Source organism: Tachyglossus aculeatus, chromosome 19 (assembly GCF_015852505.1).
Source record: "Tachyglossus aculeatus isolate mTacAcu1 chromosome 19, mTacAcu1.pri, whole genome shotgun sequence".
Classification (NCBI taxonomy): Eukaryota; Metazoa; Chordata; class Mammalia; order Monotremata; family Tachyglossidae; genus Tachyglossus; species Tachyglossus aculeatus.
This window is the reverse complement of record NC_052084.1, coordinates 14,219,900-14,236,198: the sequence shown is the minus strand read 5'-3', so window position 1 is coordinate 14,236,198 and position 16,299 is coordinate 14,219,900. Positions and strand designations below refer to the sequence as shown.

Here is a 16,299-nt window from a genome sequence, read left to right as displayed (position 1 = left end):
TGTTGGGTAGGGACTGTCTCTATGTGCTGCCAACTTGTACTTCCCAAGCGCTTAGTACAGTGCTCTGCACACAGTAAGCACTCAATAAATACAGTTGATTGATTGAGTCTTGGAGCTCTTCCCTTAAAACGTGCATATCTTTCTACTTATCTATCATCTATCTATCATCTATACATCCACCTGTATATATGTATATATGTTTGTACATATTTATTACTCTACTTATTTTACTTGTACATATCTATTCTATTTTATTTTGTTAGTATGTTTGGTTTTGTTCTCTGTCTCCCCCTTTTAGACTGAGAGCCCACTGTTGGGTAGGGACTGTCTCTATATGTTGCCAACTTGTACTTCCCAAGCGCTTAGTACAGTGCTCTGCACACAGGAAGCGCTCAATAAATACGATTGATGATGATGATGATCTATCTGGCTAAAAGGTCTATCTATCTCTATCGCTCTCTCCATTCATATACAAACACTTATTCAGGCAAACATACACTGATGCGTAGACCTCCACTCTCTGGACATGCATCACCCAGACACCTCAAACCAATACACACTCCAAATTAGTAAAGAACAAACCTCAGGTGGCTTACCCACTCCCCACTGAACTCATAAATGTGAAGGGAGGGTGTAAGCCGTTTGAATTATATCATATTTCACTTGGCTGTTTGGGTAAATGCCACAGCAGATTTCCGTCCCCTTTCCACTGTGTTTTTGGACATTAAATTTTTCTTGAAGGTATCTTATTTTAAAAAAGGTTCTCCCCGTCCTCTTCTTCATGACCTGCCTTGCTATATATTGTGTGGGTTCCTCTGCTTGAAGGATAGACTGTGAGCCCACTATTGGGTAGGGACTGTCTCTATGTGTTGCTAACTTGTACTTCCCAAGCGCTTAGTACAGTGCTGTGCACACAGTAAGCGCTCAGTAAATACGATTGATTGATTGACTGAAGGATGGTAACTCTCTTACCTTTTCTTTGTGATTACACCGAGGCCGACGGGATGAGGGAAAGATGCTGCCTTTTTAACTATCACAGGTGGTGAGAATAATCTGAGACTTTATAAACTTTCTCTTTATGCAGTTCTTATCTGTGGCAAGATTAGAGGCAAGTAAGAAAAAGACTGTGTGTCCTTTTCCAGGAGAATTCAGAGTTTGGGATGATAATGCACAAATATGGGTGATTTATCTCTTCCAGTGAGGCTGAATGAGAGGAAGTGGCTTTGCATGGCAGCGTAAGAGATTATGGTTAGGCACAGGGGAATTTCCTGCCTTGAGAAAGGGACACAGGACCTCAGTCCAACACTGGAGTGGCAGGTCATTCAGTGGGTGTGTGAGGGCTATGGTATTGTAATCTATCTGGTGCTCAGCAACCAGCTGCGACTACTTTCTTTCCCCCTCGGCCCCAGTCCCCAGAAAAATTGTAGACAGGCCTGTCCTTGGGTAATGGTCCGGTTAGCCTCTGGTGTCATCCATCCTGAAGGCTCATAGACCCAGGAGGGGTTACAGAGAGAGGTTTTAAAGTCTCTGAAGGCCTTGGGAGAAAGGAGAGCAGCACCTGTATATATGTATATATGTTTGTACATATTTATTATTCTATTTATTCATTTATTTTACTTGTACATATCTATTCTATTTATTTTATTTTGTTAGTATGTTTGGTTTTGTTCTCTGTCTCCCCCTTTTAGACTGTGAGCCCACTGTTGGGTAGGGACTGTCTCTATATGTTGCCAATTTGTACTTCCCAAGCGCTTAGTACAGTGCTCTGCACATAGTAAGCGCTCAATAAATATGATTGAGAGATTTTCATCTCAAAAGGATGGTTTAGGTGGGGTCCCAGCTGCAGCCAGGGGGATAATAATAATAATAATAATAATATTGGTATTTGTTAAGCGCTTACTATGTGCCAAGCACTGTTCTAAGCACTGGGGTAGATACAAGGTAATCAGGTTGTCCCATGTGAGGCTCACACTCTTAATCCCCATTTTACAGAGGAGGGAACTGAGGCCCAGAGAAGTGAAGTGACTTGCCCAAAGTCACACAGCTGACAAGTGGCGGAGCCGGGATTTGAACCCCTGACCTCTGACCCCAAAGCCCGTGCTCCTTCCACTGAGCCACGCTGCTTCCCTAATGAAAATCACAGTCTAGAAGGGGGAGACAGAGTACAAAACCAAACATACTAACAAAATAAAATAAATAGAATAGGTATGTACAAGTAGGATAAATGAAAATCAAGTTCTCTTCTAATTACCCTATAGTTTTAAAGGAGTCCTTTCATGGCAGCTTTTTGTCCCAGAACTAACTTCTGATCCGAAACTCTGACAGTGGCCTGTCCCCTTGTTTATTTGTCATCAATCAATGATATTTCTTGAGCACTTATTGGATGCAGAACACTTTAAGTACTTGGGAGAGTACAGTACAGCAGAGTTGGTAAGCACTGTTCCCTGCCTGCAGTGAGTTTGAGATTGACAGATAATCCCCAAATTCTCATTTTAGACAATACATCCAGTCTTCTGTCTTGTAAAATGTTTTATAAAAGACACCAACAAAGAATAATGTAGATGAAGACCAATTTTTCCAGTAGTACTTGTAATATTTTGTATAGTGTTTTTATTTTCCCAATGTGATTTCACATCAATTGTCATTTCATCTTTAAAACATTCTTGTGGGTAGAGTGACTCAGGTGTTAGTCCCATTTTACAGATGAAGAAACCTGTGGCACGTAGCTTGCCCGAGAGTAAGCAGCTTATCAGCAGTAGAGCTGACACTAGAATCCAGGACTCTTGGCTTCCAAGCCCATGGTGGAAAGGAGGAGGAAGAGAAAGCAGCGTGGCTCAGTGGAAAGAGCCCGGGCTTTGGAGTCAGAGGTCATGGGTTCAAATCCCTGCTCAGCCAACTGTCAGCTGTGTGACTGGACAGGTCACTTAACTTCTCTGTGCCTCAGTTACCTCATCTGTAAAATGGGGATTAAGACTGTGAGCCCCCCGTGGGACAACCTGTTCACCTTGTAGCCTCCCCAGCGCTTAGAACAGTATTAAGCACATACTAAGTGCTTAATAAATGCATTATTAGAAAGAGGAGGAAGAAAGGGGCTGTTTAATCCTCAAATGGTTAAGTAGCATGCGTGGAATCACGAGGATTTCTAAGAATTTCCCAGTGATGAAAAAGAGAGAGAGAGAGAGAGAGAGGGTGATAAAATTGGGGGAGTATTGGAAAGAGATTTCTGAGAATTCCGTAGTGATGAGAGAGAGAGACGGTGGTAAGTACGTGGCTCAGTGGCAAGAGCCCGGGCTTTGGAGTCAGGGGTCATGGGTTCGAATTCTGACTCCGCCACATGTCTGCTGTGTGACCTTGGGCAAGTCACTTAACTTCTCGGAGCCTCAATTCCCTCATCTGTCAAATGGGGATGAAGACTGTGAGCCCCACGTGGGACAACCTGATCACCTTATATCCCCCCCAGCGCTTAGAACAGTGCTTTGCACATAGTAAGCGCTTAACAAATGCCCTTAAAAAAAAAAGTACCCCTCCTCCCCCTCTCCATCCCCCCCGCCTTACCTTCTTTCCTTCCCCACAGCACCTGCATATAGGTTTGTACGTATTTATTACTCTATTTATTTTACTTGTACATATCTATTCTATTTATTTTATTTTGTTAATATGTTGGGTTTTGTGGTCTGTCTCCCCCTTCTAGACTGTGAGCCCACTGTTGGGTAGGGACCGTCTCTATCTGTTGCCAACTTGGACTTCCCAAGCGCTTAGTCCAGTGCTCTGCACACAGTAAGCGCTCAATAAATACGATTGATTGATTGATTGATTGATGCTGGCAGCCTTTTCCAGCTCCTGTAGTATGCCGCCATCTAGAGGCGTTTCCGCGAACTTCAGCTGCCCCTACCTTTTTCAAGGGAGCGAAAATGCGGGCTCTGCTGCCACCTAGTGGCAGCCTACTGACTTGACGGCCTCTTGCGGTGAGAGGGAAATGATTATTTGTTAATCAATCAATCAATCAATCGTATTTATTGAGCGCTTACTGTGTGCAGAGCACTGCACTAAGCGCTTGGGAAGTACAAGTTGGCAACATATAGAGACAGTCCCTACCAAACAGTGAGCTTACAGTCTAAAAGCGGGAGACAGAGAACAAAACCAAACATACTAACAAAATAAAATAAATAGAATAGATATGTACAAGTAAAATAGCGTACTAAATATGTACAAACATATATACATATATACAGGTTAAGCGCTTACTGTGTGCCAATCAATCAATCGTATTTATTGACAGTGCCAGGCGCTGTACTAAGCGCTGCAGTGCATACAAGCAAATTGGGTTGGAGACAGTCCCTGTTCCACATGGGGCTCACAGGCCTAATGTCAGTTGTCTTAATGCCCTCCCTCTGCCCACCCGCCAAGCTAGCTCTCTTCCTCCCTTCAAGGCCCTACTGAGAGCTCACCTCCTCCAGGAGGCCTTCCCACACTGAGCCCCTTCCTTCCTCTCCCCCTTGTCCCCCTCTCCAACCCCCCCATCTTGCCTCCTTCCCTTCCCCACAGCACCTGTATATATGTTTGTACATATTTATTACTCTATTTTACCTGTACCTATCTATTCTATTTATTTTATTTTGTTAGTATGTTTGGTTTTGTTCTCTGTCTCCCCCTTCTAGACTGTGAGCCCACTGCTGGGTAGGGACTGTCTCTATGTGTTGCCGGCTTGTACTTCCCAAGCGCTGAGTACAGTGCTCTGCACACAGTAAGCGCTCAATAAATACGATTGATTGATTTGTAATTTTTTAAGCGCTTAGTACAGTGCTCTGCACACAGTAAGCGCTCAAATATGATTGATTGATTTATAACTTGTTTCTTTCAAGTTAACTAATCAGGCAGACCCAGGAGGTGGCCATGGTACTGGACTGATTCCCAGAGAGGCTGAGGGTGAGAGGGGTCGTTTGTGGGCACAGGAGCCGGTTATTTTATTTTGTTAGTATGTTTGGTTTTGTTCTCTGTCTCCCCATTTTAGACTGCGAGCCCACTGTTGGGTAGGGACCGTCTCTAGATGTTGCCAACTTGGCCTTCCCAAGTGCTTAGTCCAGTGCTCTGCACACAGTAAGCGCTCAATAAATACGATTGATTGGAAAGGCCAGTACCCTCTTTGGTATTTTATTCACCGTCCTCTCATGACTTGTTTCTCTAGTAGATATGGGATTTGTTCAGTATGGACTATAAGGCCTTGAAGGACAAAGACTTCCTCTCCCCCTCCTCCACCTCTCTATCCCCCCCCACCTTACCTCCTTCCCTTCCCCACAGCACTTGTATGTATGTATATATGTTTGCACGTATTTATTACTCTATTTTACTTGTACATGTTTATTCTATTTATTTTATTTTGTTAGTATGTTTGGTTTTGTGGTCTGTCTCCCCCTTCTAGATTGTGAGCCCACTGTGGGGTAGGGACCGTCTCTATACGTTGCCAACTTGGACTTCCCAAGCGCTTAGTCCAGTGCTTTGCACACAGTCAGCGCTCAATAAATACGATTGAATGAACGAATCCCGACCCCGCCACATGTCTGCTGTGTGATCTTGGGCAAGTCACTTCATTTCCCTGGGCCTCAGTTCCCTCATCTGTAAAATGGGGATTAAGACTGTGAGCCCCGCGTGGGACAACCTGATCACCCTGTATCCTCCCCAGGGCTTAGAACAGTGGTTTGCACATAGTAAGCGCTTAACAAATGCCAATTATTATTATTATTATTGAAGGACAAAGACTTCCTCTCCCCTTCCTCCCCCTCTCCATCCCCCCCGCCTTACCTCCTTCCCTTCCCCACAGCACTTGTATGTATGTATATATGTTTGCACATATTTATTACTCTATTTTACTTGTACGTATTTATCCTATTTATTTTATTTTGTTAGTATGTTTGGTTTTGTGGTCTGTCTCCCCCTTCTAGACTGTGAGCCCACTGTGGGGTAGGGACCATCTCTATACGTTGCCAATTTGTACTTCCCAAGCGCTTAGTACAGTGCTCTGCACACAGTAAGCGCTCAATAAATACGATCGAAGGAATGAATCCCGAGTCCGCCACATCATCATCATCAATCGTATTTCTTGAGCGCTTACTGTGTGCAGAGCACTGTACTAAGCGCTTGGGAAGTCCAAGTTGGTAACATCTAGAGACGGTCCCTACCCAACAGTGGGCTCACAGTCTAAAAGGGGGAGACAGAGAACAAAACCAAACATACTAACAAAATAAAATAAATAGAACAGATATGTACAGGCAAAATAAATAGAGTAACAAATATGTACAAACATGTATACATATATGTACATATACATATACAGCAGCCACATGTCTGCTGTGTGATCTTGGGCAAGTCACTTCACTTCTCTGGGCCTCAGTTCCCTCATCTGTAAAATGGGGATTAAGACTGTGAGCCCCCCGTGGGACAACCTGATTACCCTGTATCCTCCCCAGCGCTTAGAAGAGTGCTTTGCACATAGTAAGCGTTTAACAAATGCCAATTATTATCATCATCATCATTAATAATAATAATAATAATGATAATAAAAATACGATTGAATGAATGGGGTGCAGAGTCCGGCCCCCCCCCCTGCGAGCATCGCTCTCCACGTGGGGCGCGCATGCGCGCGCGCGTTCGGAACGCTGGTGCACGAGGCTGGTGCACGAGGGCGGCGCGCGCGTTCCGAACGCTGGTGCACGAGGCTGGTGCACGAGGGCGGCGCGCGCGTTCCGAACGCTGGTGCACGAGGGCGGCGCGCGCGCCCTCGCCCCGCCCCTCCCCGCGCATGCTCACAACGCCGCGGGGCCCCAGGGGCGGCGCGCGTGCCCGGGACGCTGGAGCACGGGGGGCGCGGGAGCGCGCGCGGGCGGAGCGCCCCCCCCACCGCCCGAGTTGGGAATTGCAGGCGGGGCCGCCGAGGAGCGTGGGAGCCGCGCCCGGAGGTTGGTAATAATAATAATAATAATGGTATTTATTAAGCGGTTACTACGCGCAAATCACTGTTCTAAGCGCAGGGGAGGTTACAATCAATCAATCGTATTTATTGGGCGCTTACTGTGTGCAGAGCACTGGACTGAGCGCTTGGGAAGTCCAAGTTGGCAACATCTAGAGACAGTCCCTCCCCAACAGTGGGCTCACAGTCTAGAAGACTGTGTTACAATCAATCAATCAATCATATTTATTGAGTGCTTACTGTGTGCAGAGCACTGGACTAAGCGCTTAGGAAGTCCAAGTTGGCAACATATAGAGACAGTCCCTACCCAGCAGTGGGCTCACAGTCTAGAAGACTGTGTTACAATCAATCAGTCAATCAATCGTATTTATTGAGCGCTTACTGTGTGCAGAGCACCGTACTAAGCGCTTGGGAAGTCCAAGTTGGCAACATCTAGAGACGGTCCCTACCCAGCAGTGGGCTCACAGTCTAGAAGACTGTGTTACAATCAATCAATCAATCAATCGTATTTATTGAGCGCTTACTGTGTGCAGAGCACTGGACTAAGCGCTTGGGAAGTCCAAGTTGGTGACATCTAGAGACGGTCCCTATCCAGCAGTGGGCTCGCAGTCTAGAAGACTGTGTTACAATCAATCAATCAATCGTATTTATTGAGCGCTTACTGTGTGCAGAGCACTGGACTAAGCGCTTGGGAAGTCCAAGTTGGCAACATATAGAAACGGTCCCTACCCAACAGTGGGCTCACAGTCTAAAAGGGGGAGACAGACAGCAAAACATTATTATTATCATTATTATTACTACACTGCAGCAATAAAGAGACTTCTAGACTGCGAGCCCCTTGTTGGGTAGGGACCGTCTCTATATGTTGCCGACTTGTACTTCCCAAGCGCTCCGTACAGTGCTTTGCACACAGTAAGCGCTCAAATACGATCGAATGAATAATAATGATGGTATCTGTTAAGCGCTTACTATGTGCCCAGCACTGTTCTGAGCACTGGGGATACAAGGGGAAGAGGCTGTCCCACGTGGGGCTCACAGTCTTTATCCCCATTTTGCAGATGAGGTAACTGAGGCACAGAGAAGTTAAGCGACTTGCCCAAAGTCACACAGCTGGCAAGGGGCAGTACCGGGATTAGAACCCACGACCTCTGACTCAAACCTGGGCTCTTTCCACAAGGCCACACTGCTTCTCTGCTTTCCAAGTGCTCAGCACACCACTGTTCCAACTTTTTTGACAGTGGCCTTGGGGGTGACTACATGGGGCTGGGACCTCTCCATCCCCCCCATCTTACCTCCTTCCCTTCCCCACAGCACCTGTATATATGTTTGTACATATTTATTACTCTATTTTACTTGTACATATCTATTCTATTTATTTTATTTTGTTAGTATGTTTGGTTTTGTTCTCCGTCTCCCCCTTTTAGACTGTGAGCCCACTGTTGGGTAGGGACTGTCTCTAGATGTTGCTAACTTGGACTTCCCAAGCGCTTAGTACAGTGCTCTGCACACAGGAAGTGCTCAATAAATACGATTGATGATGATGATGATGCACACAGTAAGCACTCAAGAAATACGGTTGATTAGATGAGCGAATGAATGTTGGGGTAGTGGCGCCTGCTTCCTTCCTTTTTGCCCCCTTCGCCTGTCATCCGAAGGCCACCAGGCCGTCCAGTACAGTGAACCCTGCAGGGAAACAGCATCCACCAAGCCTCCTCCATGGGCAGGCCCATTTTAGGGGGGAGAAATTGGCCCACCTCTCTCCTAATTTATGCTACTTCCAGCTGTGGGTTTAAATTCCAGCTGCTTGATAATCAGTTATCAAGCGTGTATTTTGTGCAGAACACCGTAATAAGCCCTTGGGGAAGTATAGTGCTGTTGGTAGACACAATCTGTGCCCTTTAGGAGCTTACTCTATTTTACTTGTACATATCTATTCTATTTATTTTATTTTGTTAGTATGTTTGGTTTTGTTCTTTGTCTCCCCGTTTTAGACTGTGAGCCCACTGTTGGGTAGGGACTGTCTCTATATGTTGCCCACTTGGACTTCCCAAGCGCTTAGTCCAGTGCTCTGCACACAGTAAGCGCTCAATAAATACGATTGATTGATTGATTGATTATAACAGTCTAATGGGGGGGAGATAGGCGTTAAAATAAATCACAGGTAGGGGAAGTAGCCAAGGGTAGGAATATGATGTCAATGCTGTGGGTGAGGCAGTAAGGAAGGAAAATAGGGGTAAAAGAGTAAAAGAAGTGGCCACCCTCTTGATCCTTTAGTTAAAATTGATCCCTTTTGGTGGTATTAGCATGCAAGAGTGGGTCTGGGCGGAGAAGCACCTGCCTGGATCCCAAAGCACCCTGTTTGGGCTGATGACATGGGTTCAAATCCCACCTCCACCACTTGTCAGCTGTGTGACTTTGGGCAAGTCACTTCGCTTCTCTGTGCCTCAGTTACCTCATCTGTAAGATGGGGATTATGATTGTGAGCCCCACATGGGACAACCTGATCACCTTGTATCCTCCCCAGCACTTAGAACAGTGCTTTGCACATAGTAAGTGCTTAACAAATACCAAAATTATTATTATTATTATTATTATTATTATGATGACAGAGGGAGAGCTGTTGTTGCTGCAGTGGTGGCAGGGGTGAGAAGACTGACAGAAGGTTTACCGAGCACAGAAACTGATTATGTGACTTTGGGAAGATAGGACAAACAAGAGACAGACTAGAAAGCATCTTCATCTCCCTCCCTCCCTCTTCTTCCTTTCCTCCTCTTCTCTCAAGCCTGCTGTATAATTTTTTTATTCTGTAAAACACAGCTTAATCGTAATTATTCAGAGTCTAATTTCTAAGTGTGCAGTTTATCTAGGCTCTTGGCTTTGCCTCTTACCCACTCAGCACCTTGGCCTTTTCAGGTATTGTATGCTGCTGCTTGAAACAACCTCCTCTAGAAGGCATGAGAGGAAAAACAGAATTTAAAACCTGTTTGAAGTGCCGCTCTTTGTGGATAGCTCTAGTTTAAAGTCGGATGGAGAAGGAAGTTGAATTTATGGACAGATTTCTATTTTTCCCTACCCGCTCCACCGCCTTTTGACAACAGTTAGCCAAAAGTGATCTGCTTAAGCTAGGCCAGGGCCTTAAACCCTGTGGATGTGTGGTCAGTTTGAACTGGGGTGAACTGATGATGAGATGCCATGCCTCAGAATGCCCTGCAATAGCATAGACATAGAAAGTTTTCATTCCTCTTTTTTTCTTTTTAGGAATTTTCTGCAGATTCCACCTGGACCCTGCTTTTGGCATTTGAGGTCCTGCAGGCTTGTGCTACAAGTAATTATGCTGCCACCATGGGAGATGACTCTCTACCTGCTCCTTTCCTTTGGCTTCCACTTTTATTCCTTTTATGAAGTCTACAAAGTCTCCAGAGGTGAGTAGATACTTCAGGTGAATCTGTCTACTTTTTGGTTCTTCATTCAGTGTTGGATGCCTAGTGATTGCGAAGCACTATCCCAAGTGCTGAGGAAAGTACCCCAGAAGCAATACATGCATTCCCTGCGTAGTGGTTCGTTCCCATCAGAGAAGTTGGGCTTACATATGCTCAAGTGATAGAAAACATCCCTCAAACTTGACTTTTCTTAAACCTGAGCAGACACAGGGCTGAATTGACTTGCTTCTCGTAGGCAGAGTGGTTCTTAAATCTCTCAGTCACTGTGGCCCCCACATCTGGTGGTGTGTTTTTATACTGAACACTTGCAGATCTCTGTGATTGCTGCTGTTGAACGAATTCCTTTCCAGAGTGTGGAAGTGGCATGGGCACTGTGGGATTTACAGAGCTTTGCTTTCCTTTGGCTTCCACTTTTATTCCTTTTATGAAGTCTACAAAGTCTCCTGAGGTGAGTAGATACTTCAGGTGAATCTGTCTACTTTTTGGTTCTTCATTCAGTGTTGGATGCTTACTGATTGCGAAGCACTATCCCAAGTGCTGAGGAAAGTGTCCCAGAAGCAATACATGCATTCCCTGCATAGTGGTTCATTCCCATCAGAGAAGTTGGGCTTACATATACTCAAGTGATAGAAAACACCCCTCAAACTTGACTTTTATTAAACCTGAGCAGACACAGGGCTGAATTGACTTGCTTCTCGTAGGCAGAGTGGTTCTTAAACCTCTCAGTCACTGTGGCACCCACATCTGGTGGTGTGTTTTTATAGTGAACACTTGCAGATCTCTGTGATCGCTGCTGGTTGAACGAATTCCTTTCCAGAGTGTGGAAGTGGACATGGGCACTGTGGGATTTACAGAGCTTTGAGGGACCTGAGGGAGGCAGAGAATATAGATTATGTATGTATGTGGTGTCTGGAAAGAAGTGCTGATTGCCCAGTGCTTTTTTTCCAATCCAGTCACAGGCCAGAACAGTGATTTGCCATCAGTGGTGTTATCTTAGAGCAAGAACAACTGATTATGCAGAACCGTGGCTAGGTGCAACCCTCACCCTCTAGCGAGGAGATGGTGATCTGAGAAACTGTATTAGTGTCTCCCAAGCCCTTAGTACAGTACTCTGCATACAGTAAGTGCTCAATACATACCATCACTTGGTTAATTGGTAAAGCAGCATATTGTACTTCTTTGTCATCCCTTGTCACCACCCCGTTTTACTCCTAGCTCTTTAATCTTTGCCAGCCACATCCCTGTCCTGAAAGTCCATTCACAGAGAAGTTGGATGGGGCAGCAGAAAGACCCCCCTATTTAAATTCAAAAAGCAGTAGGAAGATAATTACAAATGACCTATCAGAAGCACCAAAAATAAGCGAAAGGAAAATGGCTTTATATTGTATTTCAGAGATAATGGAAAATCCTCTTATCCTTTCCCAAATTGAAAGCTGATATAATGTGCGTATGCGTCTTATAGTTGCTTCTCCTGTCATTGCCTAGAAAAGCCCTTCTGGAATAACTTAATAGCCTGTAGACTATGTAGCACCCAAAGGTGTATTTTGATTATTAATAGATTCCCAATAATTTAAACCAGGACCCAAATGTACCACATGCTTGGATCACCTATTCTAATAGGTGAGAGGTACAGTTGATCTTAGAGGAAAATGAGGCTGGCTTGTGATGGGAGCAAATGTGGAATTACTCCGCTGGCTGGCGGTTATTTCTAACCATGTTGAACAGGCTAAACATTTTGCATATTAAGCAGAGGAGTTGATGCAGTGGTTCACATGAATCGAACTGCATTTCCCTTCTCAGCTGTCCAGTTCTTCGAGCTCTCTGACTCGAACCTTTGAAATAAGATCTGGGGGTATTTACAAAGGCGGTTGACTTAGGGGTTTGTTTCCCCACCTCTGAATAATATGGTACTGTCCACTGTTGATTATCTGACAGCAAATTTATCCACTTTGTGGATTATCGGAGGCAGATTGCTAAACTCTCACCAGCTGTAACCCACTTCTGGTGTAGTGGTTAGACCACTGTCCTGGGAGTCAGAAGGTCATGGGTTCCAATCCTGGCTCTGCCACTTGTCTGCTGAGCGACCTTGGGCAAGTCACCTCACTTCTCCGGGCCTCAGGTACCTGATCTGTAAAATGGGGAATTAAGACTGTGAGCCCCGTGTGGGACAGGGACTGTGTCCAACCTGATTACCTCTTATGTACCCCAGTGCTTAGAACAGTGCATGGCACATAGTAAGCGCCTAACAGATGCCATAGTAATTATTATTAGTATTATTCTCTTGGGCATTCTCACACGAAGGCTCTTGAGAGTCATTCAAAGGGTCTTTCTCCAGCTTCCATTGGCCTAGGTCATCTTCCCTTGTCACCCAAATAGGGCCTTGGGGGTAGGGTGTCCAGTTTTTTTGGATTTACACTAGACGTCCAGTATCCAGCTTCTCTGTCCGCTGTCTTGCATTGCTATACTCAGCACCTTCCCTCCTTCCCACCCGGGATCCTACTGCTGCCAGGTTCCACAGCCCAGAAGCATCCTGGCAGGGGGATGCAGTGATTCTGGAGGAATCGGGGTAGGGGTTCCCCAGAGAGGTAGTCTAGGTTTAGGCAGATTGGGCGGGCTACCGCAAAAAGGGCGTCCATATGACATCACATCACACTGCGTGCACGCGGAACACGTGTGACATCATTTGCACCTCTGAGTTCGTAAGGCTTAGCTGGGGGACGTAAAACCTGGAGGTCAGGTGAGAGACGAGGGTAACTGGTTGGACCCGGAAGGGAGGTGGGAGTTGTCTTGGGTAGTGGATGGAGACAGTGCAAATAGGGCAGTTTGATGAGATGCTCCGGAGGTGCTCAGAGCTGCGGTTCACCTTTGTCTGCTGTAGGCAGGGAGGAGCTGTCGGTGTGAGAATTAGCTGAATTCTCCCAAGTCCCTAAGGTTGCTACTTGGTTTTCTCTATGTGCGGGGGACATTTATCTTATTAAAGTTACTCTTACAATGAAGCATTCTCATATGTTCCTAGCCCTGTTCACCTCTGACTCTTGCTGCTCATCGAGCTAAGAGATTCAAATGGCTGCTGAAAGACAGTAACTCAAATATTATGATAGTTAATCACCTTCCATTAGGAAAGTTTTCTTTATGTCTAAACCTGGAGGAATAAACACACTTTTCTTGACTCTGTCTTTTGTGGAGAGGGAGAACAGCTGGTTGGAGGCCCTTTTGTGATGACCTTTCTTGCTCTTGCAGACCATCATTAAGTCAGTCCTCCGAGCCCCCCTCTTCTCCAGGATCAATGCCCCCAACATCTTGAATTTTTCTGCAGAGAACCTGCTTTCTGAACCCTTAAATAATCGTGATCACTCTTCTCTGGATCCTCCCCTATTCTCCCATCCTTTTCAGCCAAATGGTCCATGTAAGCCCGTGTGGCTGCATTAAAATCGATGAGACGGAGCCGTCCACCAAGGCCCTCTACGCACAAGTCTGACCTCTTGCCACATTTGTCAGTCACCATCACATGTTAGCATTTGCTTAGGATGGGCCTCTGGAAACCAAAAAAGAGAAGATTTTGTGGGGATAGCAGCATAATTAGAAGGAAAATTATTTTGGTTTGCATGGATATAATATAGAATGCTGTGTCAAGTAGCATCTTCTCTCAGACTGACTTGTTCAGACCCTGATTTTCAATCTTGTTTCAGGTTAGGAGAGTATTCCCTTTGTGCTCCATTTTCTTCCTGCCACCTCCAGTTTTTTTCCATTGCACGCCCAGTGAAATTGGCAACTGGCTGATGGGACTTTCTTTTTGAGTCAGTGGAAACAATGGATTATATTTCTGATGATTGGAGATTTTCTTTATGGGTGAGGTACTTCAGCTGAAGAATTATTCCCTAAATCCATTTTCCAACCCTGGATTTTGGTCAACAAAGAGTGCTGTTAAGGTCTTTTTTTTTTTTTTAAATCCTTTTAATTTCTCTCTCCGTCTCCCTTTCCCCCCATCATACTGCATCATTTGGAATTCAAACTCTTTTACTTCTAGGTAGCTGCTCTGCTTTATGAAGCCTGTCACTGGGAGGAAATAAAAACCCAGCAGCTGACTTGGTAATGAGTCTGTCAACAGAAATGACTTCACTTCTTATGCCTCTCAAGCAATTTGTGGAGCATTTTATGAAATGGCAACGGGAGGGAGCCAAAAAATAAAGGTCAGAGTTCCCAAAGAGAGGCAGGTTTGAGGGAGAGAATGGGCTGGAGAGTAGAATTCTCTCTCTGTTGTTTCTCTGGATCAAGGTTCTGGTTATTCTAATGCAGAGTAGTTTCCCATTAGAGTAAATGAACTAACTGTGCCTTAGAGGAAATCGTGCAAAGGATCGAAGAATCGTGGAGCTGAAAGGGGCCTCAAGAGGGTAGGTTCCCAACCCACCCCTATGCCTGCAGGACTACCTTTAAACCGTCCCATAATACGACTGTGTGCGAATCGTCGTTTCAGCTGCTCTTGTTCTCTGCTGCCCAGCTTATTTCTCTAATTATCAAAATGCTGCCACTTTTCACTGGGCAGACTAGAAAGGTTTATTCAGCTGTTTATTGCTCTGCTGATCCTACCTTACCTGCTGGCTATTTTATTTCTCCAACTAAGGGAGGTATTGCAGTCGTACGAAAGCCAAGATCCGAACAGCAACTCCCTTGCCCAAAGTCATGATTTCTTTAAAATGATTTTTTTTCTTAGTTTCTACTCAGTTTTAATATAGCAGACTGAATCCTAATTTATCAGGTGCTTTGGTAAAAGCAGAAACTGAAGAAACACCCCACTGTGTGAACAGGAAGGCAGTTCTTTAAGCAGCTTGATTGTTATCCTGGTTATAACATTCCTAGTTCTGAACCCACTAGATGTCGCACCATCCAAAAGAGACTCATCTCCTGTTGCCTGAACCGGATTTAGGACCCCCCACCCCCAAATTTCCCAAAATATTTCCAGCCCCACAGAGCCCCGAGAGGTCTATTGTGTTCCAAGGTTTCATTTTTCCAGGCACAGTGCCAGTATTCCCCCCCGTTGACTTGCGTATTAGGTTGAAGTGGTCGTCAGTCTGCCGGCCGATCCTTTCTGATGCTCCGGGCTGGGAAAGTTGCAGCCTTTCTGTTTCTCTGGTAAGGGAAGGAGCAGGTCCTATGACAAGTGGTTCTTGTGTAAGGCATGAAGTGACAGGGAGGAGCATGTTAAGTAACAAGGGGAGTGTGTTAGAGCAAGACTTAACGTGACCTAACGTTCTCTAGACCGTAAGCTCGTTATGAGCAGGGCCCATGTCTGCTACCTCTGTTGCATTGTACTCTCCCAAGCGCTTAGTACAGTGCTCTGCACATAAGTGCTGAAAAAAGGCAGTTGATAATGAGTGTTGTTGATGGCTGGTTGCAGGGTGGATTCAGGGTGCTGGTGGCCTTCAGGGTGGGCGGTTTGAGGACCAGAAACCAGTGTCCTTGCGGCTTTTGGTCTCCCTTTCCCCAAGCCACATCACTCTGATCGGTTTGGAGCCCTGTAGCCATGCGACAGAAAGAATGGAACCATTCAGACCGGTACCACTGATTTGGCTCAAGATGTCACAGTCGGGGAACTGTGGGACTCGGAACAGATGCTCACTGCCCCACTGTCAATCAGGCCCTGCCTTACGTGGCATATGGTTGGTTCCTGATAATAGGACATGCTGGTCGTTTCAGTGCATTCCACCTGTGAAATACTGCGCTATGTGGTATACTCATAACCTGCCTGGCAAAATTTCACACGGTACAAATGGTTTACAGAATGTATTAGGCAGAAATTCTGCTCGACTCCCCCCTGCCCCCACTTGCGAGTCCCACCTACGTTTCTAGTGCCGCTCTCTCCCCCACTGCCACTGACTGTTCCCCTTCACTTGCCAC

The 16,299-nt window shown here is 45.6% G+C and overlaps 1 protein-coding gene across 1 annotated transcript in view; it reads left to right on the top strand.

Moving 5' to 3' along the window:
• HHAT (hedgehog acyltransferase) overlaps positions 1–16,299 on the top strand; it is a 223,164-nt gene that overhangs the window by 25,439 nt on the left and 181,426 nt on the right. The window contains exon 2 of the mRNA XM_038761470.1: positions 10,223–10,386. Coding sequence (XP_038617398.1) covers positions 10,223–10,386 — 164 coding nt within the window. The remainder of the gene's footprint in view (positions 1–10,222; positions 10,387–16,299) is intronic.